This window comes from Pagrus pagrus, assembly GCF_965226575.1.
Source record: "Pagrus pagrus genome assembly, chromosome: 8".
Lineage (NCBI taxonomy): Eukaryota > Metazoa > Chordata > Actinopteri > Spariformes > Sparidae > Pagrus > Pagrus pagrus.
In genome coordinates, this window is record NC_140192.1 from 3,680,412 (window position 1) to 3,705,751 (window position 25,340).

The window sequence follows — 25,340 nt, forward strand, 5'->3', positions numbered from 1 at the left end:
AAGTTAGATTTTCAGTGAGCACAAATGTGAAATACACCCTCTGGTGTCAAACTCTGCACAGAGAAGCTCAAACATTCAACTTTAGGAGGAAGAAAAAACACATTTCTGTCCGGAGCAAAACTAAACCTGGATGTGAAAATGTGAATATGTGCAAAATAAACTCTCTGATCTAAAAAAACTGGCACCAATAATTCACCGCTGAGCTTCTCTTCATTGATTCTGTGTCACAGCCATGTTCGTGTGCTCCGGCTGAGAAACTATGAAGAGGTAAAAGTCTGAAAACACGTCGACACAGAAGCCTCGGAGGGTTGATTTTCTGCTCAGACGTAATGTAAAAGGTCACGCAGCACTTCAGTTTGACGCCTGTGAGTGACAGGCAGCTCTGAGGGCAGGCAGACACACTGCTCCTCTAAATGTTAATGTTCCCACATGGATGACTCTGCACCAGCCTGCCCTCTGTCTCCCTCTCTGATGTCATTACACTCTGCTGACTTTAACATCCTAAATATAGGCCCCTCGCTGCAGCTGGGCGCCGAGGCTTTGTTGCTCGTTCGGCGGCTTCAGTTCAGGCACGTAACATGGATAAGATGAAGACGACCGTGCTGTGTTTTCTTCCTCTCTCTTGGATTTCTTTGCTTTTTTTTCCCACTGTTCACACTGTTATTTCTCCCTGTTTGCAGAAGAAAGCCACTAGATGGGGCTGCAACACACCACACTTCATGATCCACAGTGTTTGGTGCTGTCATGAATGCTGCCATGAGCTAATGAAGCAGTCCTCCACAAACTGACAGTAACTCTCCACAGACTGGAGGCCAGGAGGAAACTCAAAAACAGAAAGAAAAATGGATGGAGGATTGATCTGCAAGATGCAAAACAATGACAACATCCAAGGGTTTTCATGGTTTGTGCAGACAATGATGCAGTTTTGTGCATCTATGCATCCTACATGTATGTAACCTTCAAAATAAAAGCCCCAACAATAATAAAATGAGGCTCAATTGGTCTCATGAGAGAAGAAGGGCGGACTCAATAAACACTGTTGACTACATTAAACAGAAGAAGTGTTTATTTATAGTTAGTGAGCTGCAAAAAAGATGCTTAGTTTAAGTTATAGCGACAAAAGTTTTATGATGAATGAAATGTTATCCAGCTGTTTTAATTATTCAGCAGCCCAGTCGACATATCGGTCGGCTGATATCGGCTTGTCACAGATATATATCAGCTATATCAGTGTCAGCATATATGACTGTTTTTAGAGATTACGAGGCAGAAAAACGATGCGGAGGACAATTTTGTAATTATAAAATTCCCAGTAAAGTTTATGTTTCAGTGTTTGATAACCATATTTAAGGAATCAGCCAATTTATCGATATCAGAATTTTTTACTCGTTACCGGCCCCAATATCGATGATTGGTTAGCTCTAATAATAATAACATGATATAGTATTGAACAAAGTGCTTCACGTGGTTGAACCAGGATTCAGAGTCACTTTTTAAAGAGCAGTGGTTCAAAGTGTGGACCGCGGCCCACTGCCGGGCCGTCAAGGGGCTGCAAGAGGTCATTAACAATAAATAGATAAATTAATAAATAAATTAATAAAAGGTTTTTAATTTACAGTTTTGTTGGTTAATTTGAAGTTACCATAAATATTTATGAATCCTTTTTCTTCTTTTAAAGGTGCACTACGTAGGTTTGGATTGTTAATTTCACGACTGATGAACTGAATAAACAAACCGACTGACCCCTCGAAGGACAGCTTGTTTATTATATTATAGAAATGTACCAGATATATCTGAGTTTGTATTATTACCTCATTTATCATAAAATGTCCTTTCTGAGTTTGAGATTCTTCTCAAAACTACCTCATGCACCTTTAGAGCTAATTAAATTGAGTGTTTTTCTTAATTTATGTGATTTTATTTGGTGAGTCTGTGGATATTTGTGCCGTCTGCTGACCAAACCTGTGTGACATTACACGGGAACAATGATCTGTGCGTATCTTTTAACATGCCATCGAACTGCACGTGTTGAAAGATGAGCAAGTTTACAAGTTGTTATGTGTATGTGATGGATTATTGATTCAGCCCACAGTCACAGTCAGTCAGTTGTGTTTATGTAAAAAATAAAACAGGGAACGACTTCATCTTAGACTCTTGTGCTGATCAGAGTTGTGATTAAAAGTGTGAGTTTGGGAGTTGCTGCTCCAGAGAGATCAGCCATGTGTTTGCCAATCGGCTGATAGATGACTGTGATCAGTGTATTGAACGTGTGGATGAATATCACTCGGACACTTGAGATCTTCAGATCATACCTTTAAGCGTATGTTGAGTTTTTAGAGGTCTCGTCCCGCTGAGCCGGTGTTGTGATGGAAAACCTCTTTACTCGCCACTAAACCACTAATTGATCTGATCTGAAGGTTTTAGGATTACACACACACACACACACACACACACACACACACACACAGGCTTTAACTAAGCATGTGCAGAAAGCAGCATCTCCATAACATGTGTAATATGAAGTCATATTAACGTGGACCAGGTTTTCCTTCATCTGGCCCCGGAGGCCCCTCGTCTGGACCCCTGCCAACCCCCCCCACCCTCCATCCTCCGCTGTTCCCACATCAGACCACCTTACAAACTGGGGTTTGCAGGGGGGGTTGGAATGTATTTTGCCCTGTGTGATGTGATTGTTTGCAGAGAAATGGGTTGACCTTGCCCTCTAATGCCACACACACACGCACACACTCGCTCCGGCCGAGCTGGAGGTGTGTGAGACAGACCTGCTGAGTGCAGGAGGTCTGGGACCCCGTCACCACTTCCTCCAGACGGAGAACAGAGGATCCAGTCAGCTGAAGCCAGAATGGGACAATAATGAGCCGTCCAGCCGCCACCGCCACCTCATTTCAGGTATTATTGAAACCTTCGCTTCTCACTTTTCTTCCTCTGGGATAAGATCAGAGTTTAAGAGTCTGGAGAGCAACATCCAGTTTTAGGAATTCATTATTTTTGGTGCATAATGAATGTGCTCAGGTAAACCCTCACCTGAATGAACACTACCTGCTGCTGCTGCTGCTGAAAATAATGTTTTCAAACTGAGAATATTTCGTTTTAAAAAAGGGGATTTTCATATATTTGAAGGAGAAGTTGATACAAACAGAAATAAAGGTTTTTAAAAAATATATTTAAATCAGATTTTTATTAAATTCAATTAAGGTTTATATGATTTATCAGCACTGAGGTGGTTCTTTAGTTTCAGGGATTTATAAGACAACAAAGCTCGTTTCTTAAAAAAAAAGAAGTTGGTTTCATCAATATCTTTGTTTTAAATTATTATTACGAAGCAGAATTCGTCCAAACAAATTATCTTGTTATTATTATTATTTTGTTCTTTTGAGTCCAAGATTTTAAATTAATAAACAACGAAAGAATCAGAAAATCAAACTGTGCGAATTAAAGTCAGGATGTTAACGGATCAGACTTTATTTAAACAATGCTGTGTGTTTTTTCGTTTCTATAATTTAAACCAGTAATGAGGGAAGTTTGACAGAAGTTGTTGTCGTTGATGAAACTGTAAATTTCTCCTGAACACAAAATAACTTTCTTGTTTTTTTTGTTTGTTTTAAACTAATTTAACAGATCGCAAACTTTTGACTGGAGAGTTGTGACTCATTAATTCAGCATGTGGAGGAGCAGCGTGTTCACTTCACGTGTTCATAATAATATTTTTAGTTTTACAAAGTGCAAAAGTAAAACGCCTGATTTTGTTTTCTTGTTTGACACATTTCTGACGAGTATAAAGTAACTGTGCGCACTGACGAGTCAACATGTTTGCGCTCCTGTTAAAAAACATTTATTTAGTCTATCCGGTAACTTCAGTCAAGAGAAGTTCCCCCTGACCAATACATGGTAATTAAATACATTTAATAAAGTCTAAAATAAAATGTCTGCGTTTGACATTTCTGTGTATTTGAGTTTTTAAGTTGGAAAGTCCAATAAACGACGTGTGCGTAATGAAAGGTCTCCAACAAGTAAACAAATATAATGAGTGTGATCAACATGTTTTAACTCTTCTAACATCTCAGCAACAGCAACGTGTTCAATCTGGTCTGAACTATATTCACCACTGTATTTAAATTCATTTTTTTAAATTACTGAAATATTTTAGTTTTGGACACTTTCAGTCCCACGTGGTCGCTCCAACACATTTCTTATTGTTGCTGAAATTCTTCTGAACATTTGACCAAATTATAATAAACTTTAAATCTGTGGAAAGAAGGAAAATCGTTTCATTTGGATCCGACAGGCTGCTTATAAAAATAAGTGTGTGTGTGTGTGTGTGTGTGTGTGTGTGTGCGTGCGTGCGTGTGTGTGTGAGCCATTTGAGGACATTATCTTAAAAAAACGACACCGCGTGCGAGTTTCCGTGCACAAATTGATCATCTTATTGATAGGGGAATCAGAGCAGGTCGGAAACTTGATGGCTGATGGGTCTGCATTTACACACACACACACACACACACACACACACACACACACGCACACACACACACACGCACACACAGAGAGAGACACAGACACAGACACACACACGCACACACACGCAGGGCACAGGTCCAGTGTGTCTCCCAGTGGCGGCGCGCTCTCACTGCAGCACCCGCGCTTGTCGCGCTTTGTAAGAGAGGCTGTGCACCGAGGAGCTGATCACCGGAGGTCTCTCACCGGGGAATTTATTATTCAAACACGGTAAGAGCTGCATTCACGGATGTTTGGAGAAGGAGAGACGGAGGCGGGTGCAGACGCGCAAAAGCGGCGCGCTTTTACGCACAAGATATCCCCTCCGGCTAGGCCTCGAATATGAATTTTATCTTAATACATCTGCCTGTTTATTTACATATTTATATTCATATTGTGCTTTGGTTTTATGTATAAATATATATATTCAAATTTAATATATCAACACAGGATAATTTCCACGTTTCAGACCTGCTCGACACACATGTCCTTCTGATGGAGATAAAAATAATAACCTGAAAATGCTTAATGGTGCGTAAATCTGTCTGAACGGCGGACACATGACAGGCTGAAGGCTGCAGAGGAGGGGGGGAAAGCAAGGACGTGGCAGGTTTAGAAATCGGTAGAAAACGCGTAACGGAGAGATCCGGCTTGTTGACCTCCCGGTGACCCCCTTCAACTTTCCACTCTGGATGCCTCTGGTTATCAGGATCTACAGTAATCCAGTCAAAGTGATGCGCGCTGCCGCTGCTGCGGCTACTATGTGCGTTCAGTGTCCGAATATAATCCACTATGAGACAATAGCCTGTGCGTGTGTGTGTGTGTGTGTGTGTGTGTCACTCATATGAGCTGAAGGCCTGCGGGTTTCATTCATTTTGGGGAAACGCACAAACCAGATCCACGTCACATTTGCGCTGACATGCTGTCACAGGTTATAATAATGATAATGAGGACACTAACGTGACTTAATGGGCAGGTTCAATAAGTCCTGTCAGTCATTGTCAGACATCTTGTTTTTCAGTGTGTGGAGTTGGAGACGAATTGCCTCCAAAAAATTTGGGTAAAAAAAAAAAAAAAAAAAGATTTATTTTTCATCCTAACGCGTGTGTGAGTCGACTTCCTCTCACATTAATGGTGTAAGCGTTTAATTGATTCGGTATTTTATATAATACAGATCAATATTCCCACTTTAACAACAACAACACGTCTCTGATCCATCAGGACAGTCGTGGAAAAGTCTGATGGAGGAACAAACACTATGATTTATTTAAAAAAAATGCTTTTAAAAATAAAAAAATCATCCTCAACTGACCGATTGCGCATGCACGTGTATGTACGTGCATGTGTAAGTTCAAGCGTGTGTGTGTGCGGTTGTGCGTGTGTGATTGGCCAGTGTCGCCGCCGTGATTTGGCCGCAGATACCGATGCACCGTGCAGACCTATGGGAGCGCGGGGAGGGCAAGAAGGGGGAGGGCGGAGTGTCTGAGGCGGACTCCATTTGTAATGAAGGATCTGATGAGCTGGGTTCAGATCAGGCTACCGCTCACTGAGTCCGCGTGGGCACCGAGGAGAGCGCGAGAGGGGGGCCGACGTAAACGAGGAGCCGCGCTGAACGGACCTGAACCTCCGCTGCAGCCGGCGGGCGACGCGAGGAGGCGGCGGAGCGGGCGGTGTGTGTGAGGTCGACCAACGGGAGCGAGAAACCAGGCGGTGATACAGCTGAGAGGTGCGCGCAGGGAGCGTGGAGGATCCGTGAGGAGCAGCTGCTGGATTGTTGTTTTTTTTAAAAGAATAGATAAGTGGGAATCATCAGAGAGCAGGACTGAGGAGCAGGATGAGCGTGATCTGTGCGGGAGGAGCAGAGCTGTGCGTTTGAGGTAAAGGCCCGCAGGGAGAACATATATATGTGTGTGTGTGAATGTGTGTGTGTGCATATATAGACGCACATGCCAGACACAATACGCGTATTGTTATCAGTGCAACATTTTTAAAAGCTGTCTCCATCATTACATTTTTAATAGTTAAGCTCCAGTCATCATCTTCCTCCTCATCACCATCCTCCTCCTCCTCTTCGTGCGTAAAGGCTGAAATATGAAAAATATAAATATTAACACAAGCTGCAGCCAGTAAACATGCGGTGCTGCGGTGTCCTTTGATCCCGCAACAAAAACAGTGTTGAAGTTCAGGTTCATGCACATTTAATCTTCTTTCAGGTCTAAGTCTGTAATTAGCTGATTGGATCATTTACAGTGGAAGTCGGTGTGATGTGTTTTGTTGACTGAAGACCAGAATCCTGTTGTTTTGTTTTGTTTTGTTTTTGTCCATCACAACATCAAAATGCAAATTAATCTGCTGCATCCGACATTTTCTCGTCCAACTGTCCAATATTTCCGTTTCGCTTATTTGTTTTTGTAGCTTTTAATTGTTTTGTCCCATCGATTGAAAAACATATATATAATATTCAGTTATTTTATTCTGGAGCTGAGTTTTGACCTGAATTTGCTCAAATGTGCAGGAAATAAATTATAATATATAATGTGTGTGTGTGTGTGTTTGTGTGTGTGTGTCTCAGTGGGACATGGCGAACGGAGGGGACCAGTTCGGCCTCGCAGACCGTCCGGACTCGGACTGCATGGACTCCCCAAAAGACAGCAAGCAGGCAGACCGCAGCTACACCTTAAACTCTCCACCGTCACCGCAGAAAGCCTCCAGCCAGCAGCAGCAGCAGCAGCAGCAGCAGCAGCAGGCAGCGGCCTGCACCGCCGACCAGAATGTAAATATAGATGATTAATTATTGATCATTGATTTGAACTAACATCATCCAGACTTTTACGCAGTTTTTGCCTCATGAATTAAATATTAAAGGATTTATTGAGGCAGAAATATTCGGCTCGGTATTTTAGCGAGTGTTGGTTTAATGTACCCGAGGGTTAGTTTCATATCGTGACATCCTAAATTATTATTTCACGTTTAAATAATTATTTTAATTCTATAAAAGCTGATTGAGGATGTTTCCTGCGTTGACTTCCTCTTGCTTGTGTGTTGTCGCTGCAGGGGATGGACGGCATCAAAGTTTTCCTTCACGACAGGGAACTTTGGACCAAGTTTGACGAAGTGGGCACAGAAATGATCATCACCAAGGCTGGACGGTAGGAGGAAGCGATTATTATTCTGTTTTTTAGTTTTGGAAGAAGCTCTTGTGTAAGCGCACACAAATGCGCAATATGCTCCAGGCACCCAGGGGACGTCTCTGTCTCTGAGGGCCGCTCAGGCTGTTTTTTATCTTATTATCTAACTTCTGGGATTTTTATAATAATCTTCCTGTTCCTCTTCTTCTTCCCTGCAGGAGGATGTTCCCCAGTTACAAGGTGAAGGTCACAGGACTCAACCCAAAAACCAAGTACATACTCCTGATGGACATCGTGCCAGCGGACGACCATCGATACAAATTCGCAGACAACAAATGGTTCGTACATTACAACATTTATACACACAGATGATCCCTCAGATCCTCAGAGTGATGCACGACCCGCCACGACAGACGTTTGTTCAGGATTTGTGGTTTTACGCAGTGACTCGTGCGTAAAACTAAAACACAGCCACCACGATCCAACATGCATAAATTAAATAATTAGAGTCACTTTTTTTTTTTTTTTAACATTCTCGCTGATATTTACTGTAACATATAGATGTAGGTGAGCTGGGTTGTTGTGGTTTTTACCCTGCACTCCGCTCCATCCCCGCCCCCGCGCTGTGTAAAGGTCGGGTCCTGCTGCAGACGGGGATGGCCTAGTTCCCCCGTGTTTACCCCCGTGACTGCCCGCCGGTTAAATCAGAGTAAGAAGGGTTCACCGGGCGGACAGACGGCGCAGTCAGAGCGGGATTAAAGTCTCCCATTCAGCTGTGTGCTGCTGCTGCGCTGCGGGGGAAGAATCCGAGCAGAGCGACCGACTCTGCAGTGAGATCCATCAGTGCTCTGCCCCTTCAGAGCAGCAGACACCCGGTTATTATCTGAACCAGTGGCGGCCTGCAGGTGATCGATCCGACAGGCTGCAAATCAGTTTCCAAAATATCATAAATGCCATTTTATTTTATTTTATTATTATTCTCGCCGGGTCGCGTCATTCGACCTTTACGCATTGCGCAGACTTTAAACACACTAACGTGCAACATCAACATTTTCTTTTAAGGCCTTTCTTCTAGTCAGAGGTGGAGATGACTGCAGTCTTAATTAAGATCAAAGCCTCCACTCGTTATTTTTTGGCCAGTTTAGCAGTCAGAGGAGCTGCAGTCTGAATGTTTAACACGGTCATTATTAAAAATGAATGCGCTGAACGAAAACTCAAACAGGTTGGCTCTGTCCTCTGTCCTCAGCGAGGAAATAGTCCAGTAGCTCACAGGTTACATTGTAAATAAATAAATAAATAAATAAATAAATAAATAAATAAAGCACCTCTCTGGGACTATTTTTGTGTCAGTTTTTCAGCGGAGAGGTTCACGACCTTCTTTCGCGCCTCGAGGCAACATTTCATTGGTCGAAAATAGCATCGATATTTGAGGAGAGCGAGTTATTTAAGTCCGGCTCAGCCCAGGTCCGTTTTTAATCTGTTTGTAGACTTTATATAAAAAAAAACAAAGTGCAGCTTGTGTGTCTAATTAGAGCAGCAGATAGGCCCTCTGATGCCGGCCTGCTGCGCCACGGGGCGCCGGACAGAGACAGACAAACCTCTGTGACCTGAGTGTCTGACTGTTTTCTCATCTGCTGCCTTTTTTTTTGTGGCTCGTCCAGGTCGGTGACGGGGAAGGCAGAGCCCGCGATGCCCGGGAGGCTTTACGTCCACCCGGACTCCCCCGCCACCGGAGCGCACTGGAGCCGCCAGCTCGTCTCTTTTCAGAAGCTCAAACTGACCAACAACCACCTGGACCCCTTTGGACACGTGAGTCTTCTTCAGAGCAGTTTTGGGAATAATGTTTCCAAACAGAACAATTAAAAATGGTCTTGGCCGTAATCACCACAAATACCGATGGACACACATCCACCTCAATATATAACCTAACTGATGTTAAAAATATAAATAAATTCCCCTTTCAACACACGAAAAAAGAAAAAAAGACATGTAAACATAATTATAACTAAATATAACACATTTCTGTTATTATTACTACCAGTTAGTTTTGCAGTTCTGCGTGTGGTTTGTCCAACTGGTGTTGCCGTAGCATCCAGCAGAAGTTAAAACTGTCTCTCCAGTGTTGACTTCATGGTTCTGGCCTTGGGTTTTGGTCTGTGTTGGATTTCAACATTATCTTTTGAATGCACTGTTAAAAAATATAATTTTCTCTTAACTTAAAAAAAAAAAAAAGTTTGTGCTGCCTTTAAAATTTGACTGAATTTGAGAAAACAATTTGTAACGATTCAAAACCGATAAACTTTTCCAGCATCTGAACTTTAAATGTAGTTTACACACTCAGCTGAACGTCCAAAGCTAAAAATACTTCATCTGATTCAGTCCACCTGAAATAGCTGGTTGATCCAGCTTTGTTATGTCATCTGGATCACTGTAAATATCAGCTGCAGCTGCTCCATCAAGTGTCCATCGCTTTGTTTTATTCAAACTGTAGAAAAATGAATCAAACAATGCATGCTGGGAATTCTGCTAATATGCTGAGATTTTGCTTTTAGATATTATTTGGTAAAAGTCTTAAAGTATCTGATATTAAATGTACTTAAAGAACCAAAAGTAATTTTCTGGCAAAATAAATAAATGAAATACTGAAGCAGCCAATCAGACGCACACGTCAAAAGTAAATTAAACACAACTTACATGTTTCTACTTTGTACTTCAGGTTGATTGATTGTTGGTCTGACTGATGATCAGATAGATAAGAAAGATATTCAGCATTTTTATGGGAAGCTGTGTTTTGTTTTTTAATGCAAATGAAGATTAAAATAATGATAATAATAATAATAATAATAATAACAACAACTTTACTACAACTACTTTAAGTAGGAAGAACTTGTGTTTAGAAGTTCTGAAAACTAAAAAGTTGAGTTTAATTATCTAAAGATAATTAAATGTTGTATGTTTAGATGAACTTATGGACAAAAGATTAGTTGGTTACATGTGACTTTTTACAGTGTAGTCGTGGATCTTTACTTTTTTAGGCTACATAATAAAAAAACGCACATTTAACAGACATTACACCCCATGATAAGGACAGGGCTGTAATGATGCATCGATCTGGATAGATATATCGATTCAATGATCAACAACCCCATAACATTGATGCAAAGTGAAAACATAGATTCATATCGCCGCCAATGTTAAGTTACGCCTTTTATTTTGAAATTCCCATGACACGTCTGTGTCACCGTTTCCGTCCGTGATAAGAAAGTGCTTCCTTTCTATTAAAAATAAGATTGTTTTACATTTACATGTCTGGATTCGTTGATAAAATAATATTTCCACTGAAGAGTTCAGTAATAAAATTGTCAAACCATATTTTAGTTGCTTTTTGTGAGTTGATGTAAATGTAACCGATTGTGTTAAATGTGCGTATCGATCGCAGGCCCCTGTATCGAACCGAATCGAAACTGTATCGTGGCAGACTCTGTGACATCAGCAAATATCGTGTTGTTGTCCAAAGAATCGATATAATATGGTATTGTGATGAAACTTTACACCCCTGTTGGTTACATGTGACTTTTTACAGTGCAGTCGTGGACCTTTTAAGTTTTTCGGCTACATAAAAAAACAAAAAAAACACATTTAAAAGACAATACACCCCCTGATAGGGATATAAATGATTAATCTCCCAATGAAAATGGTCTATTGGCCACTTCAAACAGCCATAACATGTATTCAGGATAATTAACCCTGAGTGATGTTTTTAATTTAAAAGAAAGATGACACAAACTACAGTCCAGTCACCGGCCCGGTCCTGATCTCAGGTGGCAGCAGCTCGTTCTCCTGAAAATAACTCAGCAGACTTCACAACACTGCACAAATCAGAGGAGGGCAGAGCGACACACACACACACACACACACACACACACACACACACACACACACACATTGTACACACTGTTGAGCAGGTGAGTAGGCTTTGTTGTGCACGCGCTCAGAAACAAACAGACACGTAATCTCGTCAGGCTTGTTAAATTAGACGTAATAATGATTTCAGTGACTAAAGTCCATTAGCTCATACATGTCAGCGGCGGACACGTCACTGCGATTAAACTGAGCCCCTGTGGATAAACAGACGTGCCCGTGCACGCACACACACACACACACACACACACACAGAGGGCCCTGATCCAATTTAAAGAAAAAAAACTTGTGAAGTTTCTTTTCTCTGGGAAATAATTTAGATTCAGTCATGAACAGACAGAATAAATGTAAAATGCTAATAGCAAGCAAGTAGCCTATATTTATATATTTGTATATTTGTTAATTTTATTTTCGACTCCTCCGGTACGACAATACTAACATCATTTAATTTCAAAACGTATAAGGCTACAGTTAATTAATCTAAAGTGCATTTTTGTTGCTTTCGTGTCTCAGTGGGCCGAATAACAACTCTTTTATTAACGTTAGTTTGGAGAGCTAATTTTAAAATGGCAGCTAGAGTTGAACCAAGCTAGCAGTTAGCATAAGATGTAGACACTTGCATGATACATGTTTAAGTTTATAGCTTTACATTTTACAGTTATGGCTGAAAATAACAACAGAAATAAATACGTTAACGAAACGATTTCTCATTAAAGATGCTAATCGACTGTCGGTTTTCTACCCGGAAGTGGCTGTTGTAGCTAACGTGACGTCACGGTGAGGTGGTCCAACCATGTTAGTTGTGGTTAATGACATTAAATTAAAAGTACATAATGTTTTATTTCGACAGAGTTAGTTCATGAACATCAGTATGGAAATATGCAACACAATGTAAACGCGCCAGATTTAGCAAGAATGCTAATTTAGGCTACCTTTGTTGTCCCTTGGCAGACAGGCTAACAGAAACGGCAACATTACAAACAACAATATACAGATGTATTTTTATTTTAGTTATTTATTAGTTTATCTGACAGGGACAATACATGTAGGCATTGTTACATCAAATAAATGTCCTGTAGGACTTCTAGCCAAGGCTAATCTGCAGTCCTTGTACCTTGTTCGGCTTTTTGGGGAATGAAACACACAAACACTCGTAAATAGATGTAAAAATGAACAAATAAGCCGACATAGACAAGCAGATTGATTGTAATGACTTCATTATATTGTATTTTACAATACACAATACAAAAATGAACAAAAAACACCAAACACCATGTTATCGTTACAATTATCGTGGCCAAACAAATTCACGGTAACGATATTTTCGTGATAGCTAAAAATTAGGGGACAAAAAAAATTATTAAATCAGTTTAAAAGCGACAAAAAGAGCATTTAAACTCAGTGATATGTACGAGGCAACCAGATGAACTCATAAACCAAAAGATGCACAAGATCTAACATCTTCCCTGGATGTTATCGTATGTGTATTATTAACAGGATTTCAGTATTTTATTTTTTAATAGCAGTTACTATGATTATCGTGATATGTTTCACTAATGGTGTGGTTGAAGGTGGCAGCCATGTTTGGTTCTCATAGATAAAATCCACCTAAATAAAGCTGTTTTTAAAAAACAAAACAAAAAATCAAGATCTATGCATTATTCCCTGAATGAACTGAAATGTAAAAAGGCCTCGTTCAGCCTTGAAAAACAAAATATCAATCTGTTTTTCCTTCCTGGCCTACATCGGTTTGATCCCATCACCATGTAAACAGCGAGTCTCTGTCTTAAAGATTCATGTCATCCAAGAAATCTGTTTACCTTCTGACATAGATTGGTTCACCCTCCACCTGGCCTCCAGTCTGCAGTCCAGCTCCCAGCATCTGCAAACATGACAGGTCTGTCAGTCTCACCCTCTCAATCTCCTCCCCGTGCAGATAATACTCAACTCCATGCACAAATACCAGCCTCGTCTCCACATCGTGAAGGCGGACGAGAACAATGGCTTCGGCTCAAAGAACACGGCTTTCTGCACCCACGTCTTCTCCGAGACGGCCTTCATCGCTGTGACGTCCTACCAGAACCACAAGGTACGGCACCGCCAGAACCCACTTTTTTTTTGTGTGTTTTTAGAAAGGTGTTGCCAGAATCTCTTTTATGATCGGAGGGTTTTTGAACGTGAAGCGTTTCAGCCTCGTAGTTATTCTGACAATTATGGAAATAGATCTCAAAGTCTTGAGTGTGTAAGTCTCGTCTGTTCTACTGTCAAATTTGTGAGCATTTAGATACGAATATTTGCCTTTGGTCACTGGACACATTCAAACTGCTGTCTCTCACACGTGTTCACAACACACACACACACACACACACACACACACACACACACACACATGCACACAGATGGACATTTCTAGCCTGTGTTTGTGTTAGTCCGTCTTTTGTATCCAGAAAGTCAATTTGCATCTTCTTTGTTTATGTGTCCGTACTCGGTATTTGTAAACATGGCCAAAAATAAATTACCCGTGTGTGTGTGTGTGTGTGTGTGTGTGTGTGTGTGTGCGTGTGTGAGAGCGAGTGTGTGAGTGTTGGCCTGTAATGACCCGTTTCTTTCTCTTGATCTTGGCTGTTTTTCGACTTCCTCGGGATCTGAGACAGATTGTTGAGGCTTTGCGCTCGTCTGTCGTTGAAGTTTTCTCAAGACAGCTGCTTCGATTTGATCGTGAGAAAACATAAATAACATTAAACTGTAGTTTTTCCTGCAAAGTCTTGCAATTGTTATTTTTCAAAATTTGCTCACTTTTTATTTTATTTGATTTATTCTGGGACGTCCTAGAAGACCAAGCTACAAAACAGACAAACAAACTTTTATGAAAACAAGTCGATGTTAAACTTGACAAAATATAATCCTACATTTTGCACATTTATCGACAGCTCCACGATGGTTTATATTATTTATTGTATAATTAAAAAGCGACTAAAACAGACAAAGGCCCAGAAAATAGATACACAACAAGTGTTTAATCCATCAGTGTGTATTGATGGTTTAAAAGCAACAGCTGAAACTGTTAACAGTGTTGTTTTATTTATACTGAACAGCTAAAATATTGTAGTTTATGTATAATTTATTAATAATTTTTAAAAGGGTAAAAATGTATTTATTGTAACTGTCCATTTTAAACTTTTATATATAAATACATAAATGCATAATTTGTATTTCAAGCTTCATTACTAATTTATAATATTATTATTAATTGCAGTAGTAGATGAAGTGCTGTAGTTATATTGTAAATTATTTTAACTTTAAGAGTTGTGTATTAAAATTTGGTTATTATGTGAAAACAACGTTAAAACTTTATATTCACGCAGGAACAAACACTGAAGGTGTCACACTTCTGCGTTAATTCCAACATTTGTGCTTAAAAATGAGAACTATGGTCCAGTAGTTCGGAGGAGGCCATCAATATTATCAGCACTTCAAAGTTTGTTTGGACCTGAGCTTCGGTCCGCTCGCCTGCTGCGTGATGGACACACGGCTCGGAGGTTTCCCTCCATGACATCACAGAGAAAGAGTTTGAAGCCTCGCGAAGACATCAAAGCGCCGAGCGCCGGACCTCTAAAAGCTTTGGCCCGAAATCTTTAAACCTGGCGACTGTTTGGGTAAACAGTTTATTCAGTGTCAGCTGTCCGCTCCGCGCTGGAAACGTCAGCGTCTGAGGAATGTTGGCCGAGCGGAGTTTCAGCGGCGGGGCTGCTTTTTAACATCTGCCGGGCCTCTGACGAATAGTCGGCTACTGACTTTCAGCCAATGAAAGAAAACCAGAGTGTGCCTGTGTGTGTTTCTGGACTGTGTTTCTTCAGGCCTGTGCTTATATTGTGTCTGAGTTATCTGTAAGTTTTTCTGTTTTGCTCTCAGATTACACAGCTGAAGATCGAGAATAATCCTTTTGCGAAGGGCTTCAGAGGCAGCGACGACAACGAGCTGCACCGCATGGCCAAGCTGCAAAGGTGAGTACAGCTTTATGTGAGTGTGTGTGTGTGTGTGTGTGTGTGTGTGTGTGTGTGTGTGTGTGTGAATTAAAAACAAATCCATAAAAAGAAGGAAGTTCCCACCTACAAAACGTGGCTTATTGAAACGACCAGCACCGAGAAAATATGGTGGCTGCTCCTCATCTGTTACCTGAGAAATATCTCTTAATGCATCCTAATCTTGTCGTTTACAGTCCATTATAATTTTCCATCCTTTGATTTTCATTATTTTCCACTGCTTTACTTTGCATTATTTTTATTTGGCTCTGAGCAGAAGTTAGGGAGGGTATCTTCAGTGTTTATCTTCCTGTGTGTCTCATATACGTTGGTCACTATTTCACTTTTGTTTTGCATTTTTTTTATTCTTTCTAAGAAAATGCTGACTCCGTCCTACAACTTGTTCCTTTATTAAAAACATACGTGACATAAAAACAGATCCATCCTTCTCTCTGAGGAGTGTTATGATGGGGTACATATGGTCTGAGACGTGTGTGTGTTCGAGTGAGTGAGTGGAGCCAAGTGGTATAAAGAGACGTGAGCTTTTTGTCACCTGAAGGTTGATCTTAGCCCGAAACGTCGTCCAGAACGCGCAGCGCAAAGCGGGACGTGCCGAGCGTTGATGGACAGATGATATCGCACCGCTGCTGGTCTGTTAGACTGTCACTGCTGATCAGCTGATGACCCCTACATGGTGTCCGTTTGCGTGCTTAACTAATCTTCATTCAAGTGTTGTTGTGGCAGGCAGTTTAGAGATTTTAATAAGCCAGTGTGTGTGTGGGGGGGGGGGGGGGGGAGGCTGTAACTGAGGGGAGGAGGGGGGAGGACGAAGAAGAAGAAGAAGAAGAAGAGGAGGGGGAGACTGAGGTCGTATTAAATGCAGCGCTCCTGTGTTATTGTGCTGCTGTGGTTGGTGGAGACCAGAGGAGAGCAGAGCGGAGGAGAGAGGAGAGTCTATCCGAAGTGACACACGGATGGATGTTTATTTTTAGACCGGGCGAATTATCTCACAACGGCGCAGGCTCTCTCAGTGTGTGTGTGTGTGTGTGTGTGTGTGTGTGTGTGTGTGTGTGTGTGTGTGCGTGAGTGTGTGTCACTATCTCAGCGAGAGTCAGGGAGATGTGGCCCGCTGTCCCCCTACATACCACAGAGTTCACCGAGAGTGCAGTGTGTACAGAGAGAGAGAGATCAGAGCTGAAGGGATTGAGAGCAGCTAAGTAGACTTGAAAGAAAAAGGAAGAAAAAAGGAGGAAAAAAAAGAAAAAAAAAAACCAAGAACAATACAAGCAGGAAGGATTTAATGTAACAGAAATACCAGCAGAGTCTGGAGAGGCAGTTTTTATGCAGCATACCTGAGGCCAAAGCGGCTCAAGATGCAAATTGTTGCCTTTCATCTGACTTCTCTCTGTTTCCGATTTCAGTAAGGACTTCCCTGTGGTTCCTCGCAGCACCGTCCGTCAGAGAGCCTGCTCCACCGGGAGTCCCTTCAGCGGGGAGGGCCGGGGCCTGCGGGGCTCGCCCGAAGCCGTCGGATCACCCTACAGCTGCGAGAACGGCTTGAACAGCAGCAGCCCCCAGGAGCTGCTGAGTGCTGCCTCCGCCCACTACATCCTGCCTCATCCTCATCCTCACCTGCAGCACAGCCAGCAGCCGCAGGTGTACCACTGCTCCAAGAGGAAAGGTAGGAGGACGCCGTGTGTGTGTCGGCTCGCAGCACGCTGTGCAAAGGAAAAAATACTGCAGAGGTCTGAAGCTATAAAAACAAAACAGGAACAGGACACATGAGAGTATGACCCAAGTAATACAGTATTCATCGACTTACTGGGATACTTTTTAAATAGTAATAGTGGAAATAATTGTGTATTTCTCTCAAGTTAAAAATCATTTTAATTAATATAATAATAATATTAATAATAATAATAATATTTTTGTTTGTAATGCCCCGTTTATGCCTAGATTCAGGCCAAAGTGCCAACAAAGCAGGACAGAAATTTCGCAATAACAAAAAGTTAAAACAAGCAACAACTGCAATAATAGAAACAGACGTTTTAATCGTAACACAGTGAAAGATTAATAGTGATGCAGTCACGCCAAATTAAAAAGATGAGGTCGTTAATTTCTTTTTTATGAATTCTGAGGGAGTTAACTGTTCGAAGATCCAGGGGGATGGTGCTCAACAGTTTAGGGTCGTAAAAACAGCGAACCGCCTCAACAGACTTTTCTGAAAAGAAAAGCAACAGAAGATCTGAGGGTTCTGGTTCGGGCGTGAAATGAGAGGCTGATCATCTCTGAGGTTTCTGCCTGTTGAAAGGCAGGAAGTGTGAAAACTCTTCTTCTTGGTGGTGCATTCAAGGACGCTCTGTCATCCAGGATTTGAGAGGTGGTGACCAAAACGCACTGCAATCACGAGATAAAACAATGCTGATGTCTGTTCATCTGCCTGATTGTGTTACGACTCAACGTAACATGTAACTTACAAAAAGAAACCTTTATTCTTTAACTGGGAAAGACATCAGACGTCTCTATGGGTTGTTTTTACGTCCCACAGAGTTTAATTAAATTAAACCAGATAAACATTTATTTGTGCTGTGACTGGCATTCAGTTTGTGTTTGCAAACTGTGTGTAATTAGCGTCAGAGCTACGAAGACAGCTGCTGACTGAATCATTAAATAATTTATTTCCTGACTGGTCCTTTACACATGCTCGCGTGAGTTTATTCAGACACATTAATCAACCGCTAGAATAAAATCTGTGACAAGGATGCAAATACTTCTGCAGTGTGCAAGAGGAGAGACTTTATTAGTGTTGAGACTGAAAAAAAAAGTGTAATGAGGCTGCAAACGCTCAATAATTAGATTCTGAAACATTTTCGACGTCTGCAACGAAACTCGAGCAGAGGAATATTCGAGTGACACTGAACTGTTGAGTTAACTCAGCATGGAGGCAACTCTGCTGACAAGTAATGTGCTTTCAGGCTGGTGCAGCTAAAAAATATGCACAGCTCTACATGCAGAAATAATCTGAATCAAGGCACAAAAGACCTTTAAATCTGGACTCTGTTCCTGCGAAATGGCTTATAGGAGCTGTAAAGACAGTGTTGTGGACGTGAAGTTGATCCTGCGCCTGTTAATGTGAATAGTTTCTGTATTTGATGCGTTTTGTGTTTTGTATATGCCACTAATGCTGAACGTCTGATTACAGCCAGTGGACTGGAGAGGCACGCTAATGCTCCACACACACACACACACACACACACACACACACACACCGCCACAACATCTAACTACCACAAGGAACACAATGGAAATAAGTCCTCTGACTTTTTGTGTTATCCTTGATGCTTGTTTAATTGTGCACACACACATTAGTGATGTAACAGTTGTTAAATAAACAAATTAAACTAAAAGTCTGCACTGATGTTACAGCCCTGACTGTGGAGGCCACTTCTGCCAGTTAAAGAAGAAAAACCTAACTAAAAAAAGAGTTAAAATAATGAGATGAGGTCAAAATTATCAGATAAACGTCATAAATATGAGAATAAAAAGTCATAATTATGAGATTGAGAGTAAAAAACATGAGTTAAAGTCAAGATTTTGGGATAAAAATGTCATAATTAGATAAAAGGTCAAATTTATGACATTTAAACTCAGAATTATGAGATAAAAATAATGAATTAGATTAAAAAAGTCAAAATTATTAAATATGAAGTCAAAAGTATGTCTGCAGTCTTCAATATGAAATGTTTGAAAAGTCGAAATTATGACATGAAAAGTCAGTGATGAGATAAAAAGTAAAAATGATGTGATTGAAAGTCATAAATATGAGACAAATAGTCACAGATATGAAATCAAAAACTCAATTATTAGATAAATAAATAATAAATAACGAGATAATTCGATGGGAATTTTAAAATGTTTTTATCTTCCTAGTACTTTGGTCTGAGGAATATAAACTTTTTTTCCCTTCATGATTTATTATTTTTTTATTCAAAAAAGAAGCCAAACTTTTTTAAATATCACGTGTTATCACGTGTTTAAACACAATGAGCTTCACAAGCAGGTACTCAGAAGTTAACGGACTGAAAACATGTGGCAAACGTTATGAGCTGCAGCTAAACTCCGGCATCATGTTTGTACTTAAGTTAATATCATACGTACTGTGTAAGTGTACATTGTGTTCTCGTCTCAGCTTCTTGAACTTTTATCCAGTTCTGAAAAAAATCAACACAATCTTTTCTCCCTGTGTACTTCTGCAGTGGAGGAGAACTGCTCGTCAGGAAACCGCCAGCACCCGTACAAGAAAGCCTTCACCGGTAGCTCACCGAGCGAGGGCGAGTCTTACTATCACCCCTCCTCCTACCCTCCTCCTCCACCCGGCCTCTCCAACAACCCTGCCCTGGGTCTCACCGACTCCCCCTACAGCTCAGACATGGGACAGCGTCAGGCGTGCATGTTTGCCGGCTCAGAGCCCAGACTGGATGAACTCAACTGTACATCCTGGTCATACACCTGCCCGCTACCCTCCGCCATGACTCCCATGGACCCCTACCCACCTTATACCCCTCATCCTCCCTACAGCTCCAGCCCCCAGGGCTCTCGACTCAGCGCCATAGCCCACCAGAGCTCCCCTCCGCTGGGAGAACACATCGGCCACGACCCCTACCAGAGCCAGAGCGCCGGACCGCCGTCTCAGAGCTCCCAAAACATTCACAGCAGGCAGCTCAGCCCTCCTCTCAGAGAGTATCCTCGCTACACGCCCAACCTGTCTCCTCCTCTCTACCACACGCTAGAGACACACACACACATCAGGTGCGGCGTCCCAGAGTGGAGCGCAGCCTCCTAACTGACCCAGAGGACATGAACCTGAAAGACTGATTAGTGGACAGAGATTCCTCGTCTCGACTTCAGTGACCCTTCTTTTTCTGCTCTTCTGAAAGATGCTGCGGACTAAATGTGATGTTACCTTTGTAAAAAATAATTGTGAAAAAGTGTGATTTCTGTGCTGTGTGAAGAGGTGTCATCTGATAGTCATGTTTTATCTCCCCCCTGTTGTTGAACGGAGCCGTGGATCGTTTAAAAAAACAAAGACAGGACTTGGACAATCCAACGGTGCTTCAGAAAAAAAAATCCGAGCAGCACAATCGAAGTTGTACTTTATCGTCTTTTTCCATGAACCCAAAGACTGGTGTCCTCCACATGTTTGCACTGTGAGCCCTGTGAAGGCCAGACCGTGAGCAGCACTCGCCTGCTTCTCCCTCTCAATGACTCCCACTCTCTCTCCGTTGTGAAGGATGTAAATTGTGACCCACTGTCAGACAGGCAGTAACATTTACTGACCAAAATAATCTCACCTCCCACAGCAGAGCCTGGGGGAGCCTTTTTTTTTTTTTTTCCATTTTTTTATCCATAGTGGAGCAAAGCACAGCTCCATGCTCAGTCTCAGTGAAGGATAAAAGGCATGAGTCGTCTGTGTGTGCGTGTTCGTATGTAAAGCCTATGTCAGCTCAGCTCAAGGATGCTATGAGTTAATTTCCAATGAGACAGGCAGTAGTAGCTGCAGGCGCTGCACCATAGAGATAAACAGTTTGTTTAGACCACGCTACAGGCTGGAGGACCTGTAAACACTGTTTCCACTGCATTCTGGGTAAATGCACTACTCAGCGTCATGCAGCTGTCACCGCTGTCCTCTTAGTCACCCCCAGCTGACCAATCAGCTTCGCCGGTTCACTGTGAGCCAGCCTGTGAGCGCTCGCCTCTCTTTTTATCCTTAGCTGACCAGTCAGAGCTGGAGTGCAGCGTTTTTCGTTGTGTGTGTGTGTGTGTGTTCGTTCGTTGTCCCATTTTTGTTTGTTTCTGAATTATTCATGAGTCCAGTGTTGATCCTTGACATGCGAGGATTGCTCAGCCAACACAACGCATCACAACAGTGCTGTAAAACTTGTTAAAATATTCTTTATAGTCTCTTTTATTTTGAATCTAAACGCTCCCACCACACAGTATTTCTGCATTAATCGCTATGAGACGATTGGGTTGAATGCATTTCCTTTCTGTGCAGACTTTTTTGTAGCACCAGCTAACTGTAGAGAAAAACCTGCCGTGCAAAACAGAAGCTGAGACTTTTGGTTTATTTTTGTGTAATGAAGCTGTTTTTATATTTGCGCCCAGGTGTTTTACGTGCAGTGACACATGAGAAGGTGCTTTTAACATAACAAACCATCTGCGGAGAGCAAATCCTCGTCGTCATTCCTCGATATGTATTCGATTTGTGTGTGTGGGAATGTGTGTGTGTGTGTGTGTGTGTTACAATGAGATTTTTTTTATAGCTTTGTTCCTGCTCATAGTATTTATTACTCTAGATTTGTAAAGATTAGTATGTTGTTAACTTGTGAAACAAGACGGTATTGTTCAGAGACCTTTTGTTTCTCTTTTGAAGGTTTATTTCCGGTTTCACCCTCCATCTCTAAGTGGTGATGCATAGTTGTGATAAAAACAAAACAATATTTTCTGTTCTATGGAAATAAAGACAGATTTATATACAGAATAAATTTTAGAGAATTTTTGCGTAAGTCAAGTGGTTGCAGTGTTCTTTCTTTGTGATCAGGCGACGGCAGAGACGAGCCATTAACATTCCCAAGCGGGTTATTTTAAAGTACGTTCAGCACCTCGGGGGGTGGAAACTCTTGTAAGTGCAGAGCAGTTTATCAGCTTCAATGCATGTATCAATAAGTGGGACCTGATAGCAACAGGAGCCTGCACCTTTTCCCAAATGCATGTGTCTCATTCGCCGAGGTATTGTTTTAAAGTGTAACGCTGCTGCCTTATCGAGTGTAACGAACCCCAGTTGGACGCAGAGTGCTGTGGGTGCCGGGGTGCTGCGCATACCTTGGCCGCCTCCTCTTATCTCTGACAGGTTGTTTGGCATCTCCAGTCTCCACCAGCTGGACGCTCTCACTGACAACCTGCTGCACAGAGAGGGGTGGGGTCTGCCCTGGATGCAGAACAAAGGAAGGTGGGGGTGTGTTGGTGGTCCCCCCCCTCCCCACCTAAACCTTAAACCGCCGCTCGCCTTCGTTCCTGACATCTCATGTTTCTTTGTTAACCTCTTACACCTTACACCTGCTCAGAGTTTACCTCAACCTTTATTTTGAAAGCGCAATTCGGAGATTTATTCAGAGAGGTCGTTAAATCACTAAACGTCCAGCTTGAATTTACACGTAATTGCGTAGTTATATGTCAGTTGTCGGAGCTCCCTCTCTCTCTCCCCTTTTTTCTCTTTCTTCCTTTCTCTCTCTCTCATACACCATAAGGTCAGAGGTTAAGCAGGCAGCTCTTCACAGGGTCTGTTCCTCCTTAACCCCTCGTCTCCAGACAAACTCAGGCCAGCAGGATGAGGAGCGAGGGGGAGGGGGAGGGGGGGGGGGGGGGCGGCGAGGAGGTGGGGGGGAGAAGGAGGAGTGAGTTTCCATGCGGGGGCCCTCCGAGTCCGAAAGATGGATTGCATCGCTTCACGCTTGCTCGTACAGTAACAGAGCTGCTCTGTGATGACCTCTGTATGGCTGGGAGAATAAAGCTTTGGCTAAAGTGGTAAAGTAATATTAAACACAGAATGTGCATGTGTGTGTGTGTGTGTGTGTGTGTGTGTGTGTGTGTGTGTAAAGGATCCTAATCCATCTGTGGAGGACTTTCTCAGACACACTGGTCGGACAGTAGATGGATGAACCTCTGTGATCAAAGAGCCTAAGTGGTGCTTATCATTATCTCCCCAACACCCCCCCCCCAACTCCCAACTCCCAACACACACACACACACACACACACACACACACACACTCCTTTACTCCACACATATTCTCCTTTTCTAGTCCTCATCCAAAATTTTACTCCTCTATGACGGTTTCTAACAGACGCAGCACAGATAACCACATCTTTTTCTGTGCTCGGCACAGACGAGACGCCACATGCTAAAACAAGGAAAAGACTGACATTTTTAAATGTCAGTCGTTTGGCCTGCGGACCAAAGTTTTTCTATATAGCGACTGAACCGGGAGGGCTCCCGAGGGCATGTTGTGTTTCTGCTGTATCGTCGGTTGAAGCTGCAGAGCGATGTCTCTAAGTAAGCCTTTTTAAAAGACACGAAAGACTTCTTTAAAGCTTAATTTCATTACAGTCTGAACTATTGGTTAGAATATATAAATGTGTATTTAGAGTCTCTTGCACGGGACCGAGAGACATTTGTGTGATGTCAAGCATTAGTGAAGCCATTTTGCGAGGAATAAGTGGTCTGAGATGGAGTGTAATTGGTAAAGTTGATTATGGTTCGTCTCTATGGGTCTGATGGTGCTCCGTCTCTGCAGCAGTAAAGGCCACAGCAAGTAAAACAGCGGTTACGACAGGAAATAAAGACGGCCTCGATCTATGAAAAAGTTGTAGGATTTGTTTCCTTTCCAGATGAAATGTTACCAAAACTTGTTTAAGGGGATTGTCTTCTGCTTTGAAAGAAACAATATGAAGCAATTTACGTGTTTTAATCACTTTTTTATTTGTCATATGTGAGCGGATTGTAGCGTGACGTGAAAAATTACACCTTCCACATCTCTAAAAAGACGAATTATGCTCATTTTCAGGTTCATAACTTTATTTTGTGCTGCTACTAGAATAAGGTTTTCATGCTTTGGTGATTCAGTTTTCTCATACTGTCTGAAACGCTCCTGTCTCTTTAAGGCTCCCCCTCCCAAATACCCAGTCTGCTCTGATTGGTCAGCTCACACATGCCTGAGTCACCACTGCTAACAACAACAGAGCAGCTTTGCAAAATCTAGTCTTATGTGCCAAACTAGCTGCTAGACATAAAAAATGGAAATGTGTGACAGAATTAAAGGCGAGGTGTTTGAGGAGCAGTGTTTTCTGTGGGAGAGAGGAGCTTCCGTTGGTGATTTTCTACGACAGTCCAAAGATGAGAATTTTTGCATGTGTCTCCGTGCCTCTCTGCTCCGCGAACTGAGCGCAACAGTAGCTATCGTTAGTTTAAAAACGAGGTCCAATAACTTAAGCTAACGACCGTCTTCCAGCACATCACAGAAGTTCCACACAGCCCCTTTAAAGCTTCATCAGACCATGTTGGGTTCAAAAGTTGAGAGTGCATTATTGTAAAACAGGTCGATTGACTCATCAAACCAATCTTTTTCAGCACATGTTAATATATTAAGCCATAAGTATCTGTAATTAGACTCAGTACGCACTGTATGGCACTAAGAGGACGGCACAATGGCAGTACAATAATGTACAACAATGAATGCATGTCCATTACATATGGTGCAACAAAGTAATCTGCTGGAGGTTTATTTGAATGATACTATCCATCCTTGTTGTTATTTAAAAGCCACAAGAATGGTCTAATGCTGTTAAGCGCAGTATAGTTACAAGACTGAGACCCAAGCTAATTTCCCCCTAAATGAGAGTTTATGGCTGAAACCGCCCTGAAATCACTGAAGTAGATCTTAATATGAGCATAAGAGCTGTCAAGGATAAGAGGCCAAGTAGGAGTGTGTGTGTGTGTGTGTGTTGGGGGGTTGGCGTGTGTGCTTGGACGGTCCTGTGTGCTGCACTGAAAGACAAAGAGAGAGGTTAAAGGTCAAACTAACAGCAGACAGGCCAGGCCAGGGTCAGAGGGCTCAGACTAACCTGATCAGCGATGGTTGTTTATCTGACGGCCCTCGAACTGTCACCCCGATGAAGCTGCGTTATCTTGCTGGACT

The 25,340-nt window shown here is 42.1% G+C and overlaps 1 protein-coding gene across 1 annotated transcript; it reads left to right on the forward strand.

Annotated features, from left to right (window-relative positions):
* Positions 1-7,234: 7,234 nt before the first annotated feature.
* Positions 7,235-22,131, forward strand: LOC311260842 (T-box transcription factor TBX5-like). The gene is made up of 8 exons (XM_084359099.1): positions 7,235-7,288; positions 7,570-7,664; positions 7,862-7,981; positions 9,305-9,452; positions 13,501-13,653; positions 15,477-15,568; positions 17,008-17,267; positions 19,843-22,131. The coding sequence occupies exons 2-8, from the start codon at positions 7,573-7,575 to the stop codon at positions 20,427-20,429; spliced, it is 1,452 nt and encodes a 483-aa protein (XP_084215225.1). The 5' UTR covers positions 7,235-7,288; positions 7,570-7,572; the 3' UTR covers positions 20,430-22,131.
* The last annotated feature ends 3,209 nt before the right edge of the window (positions 22,132-25,340 follow it).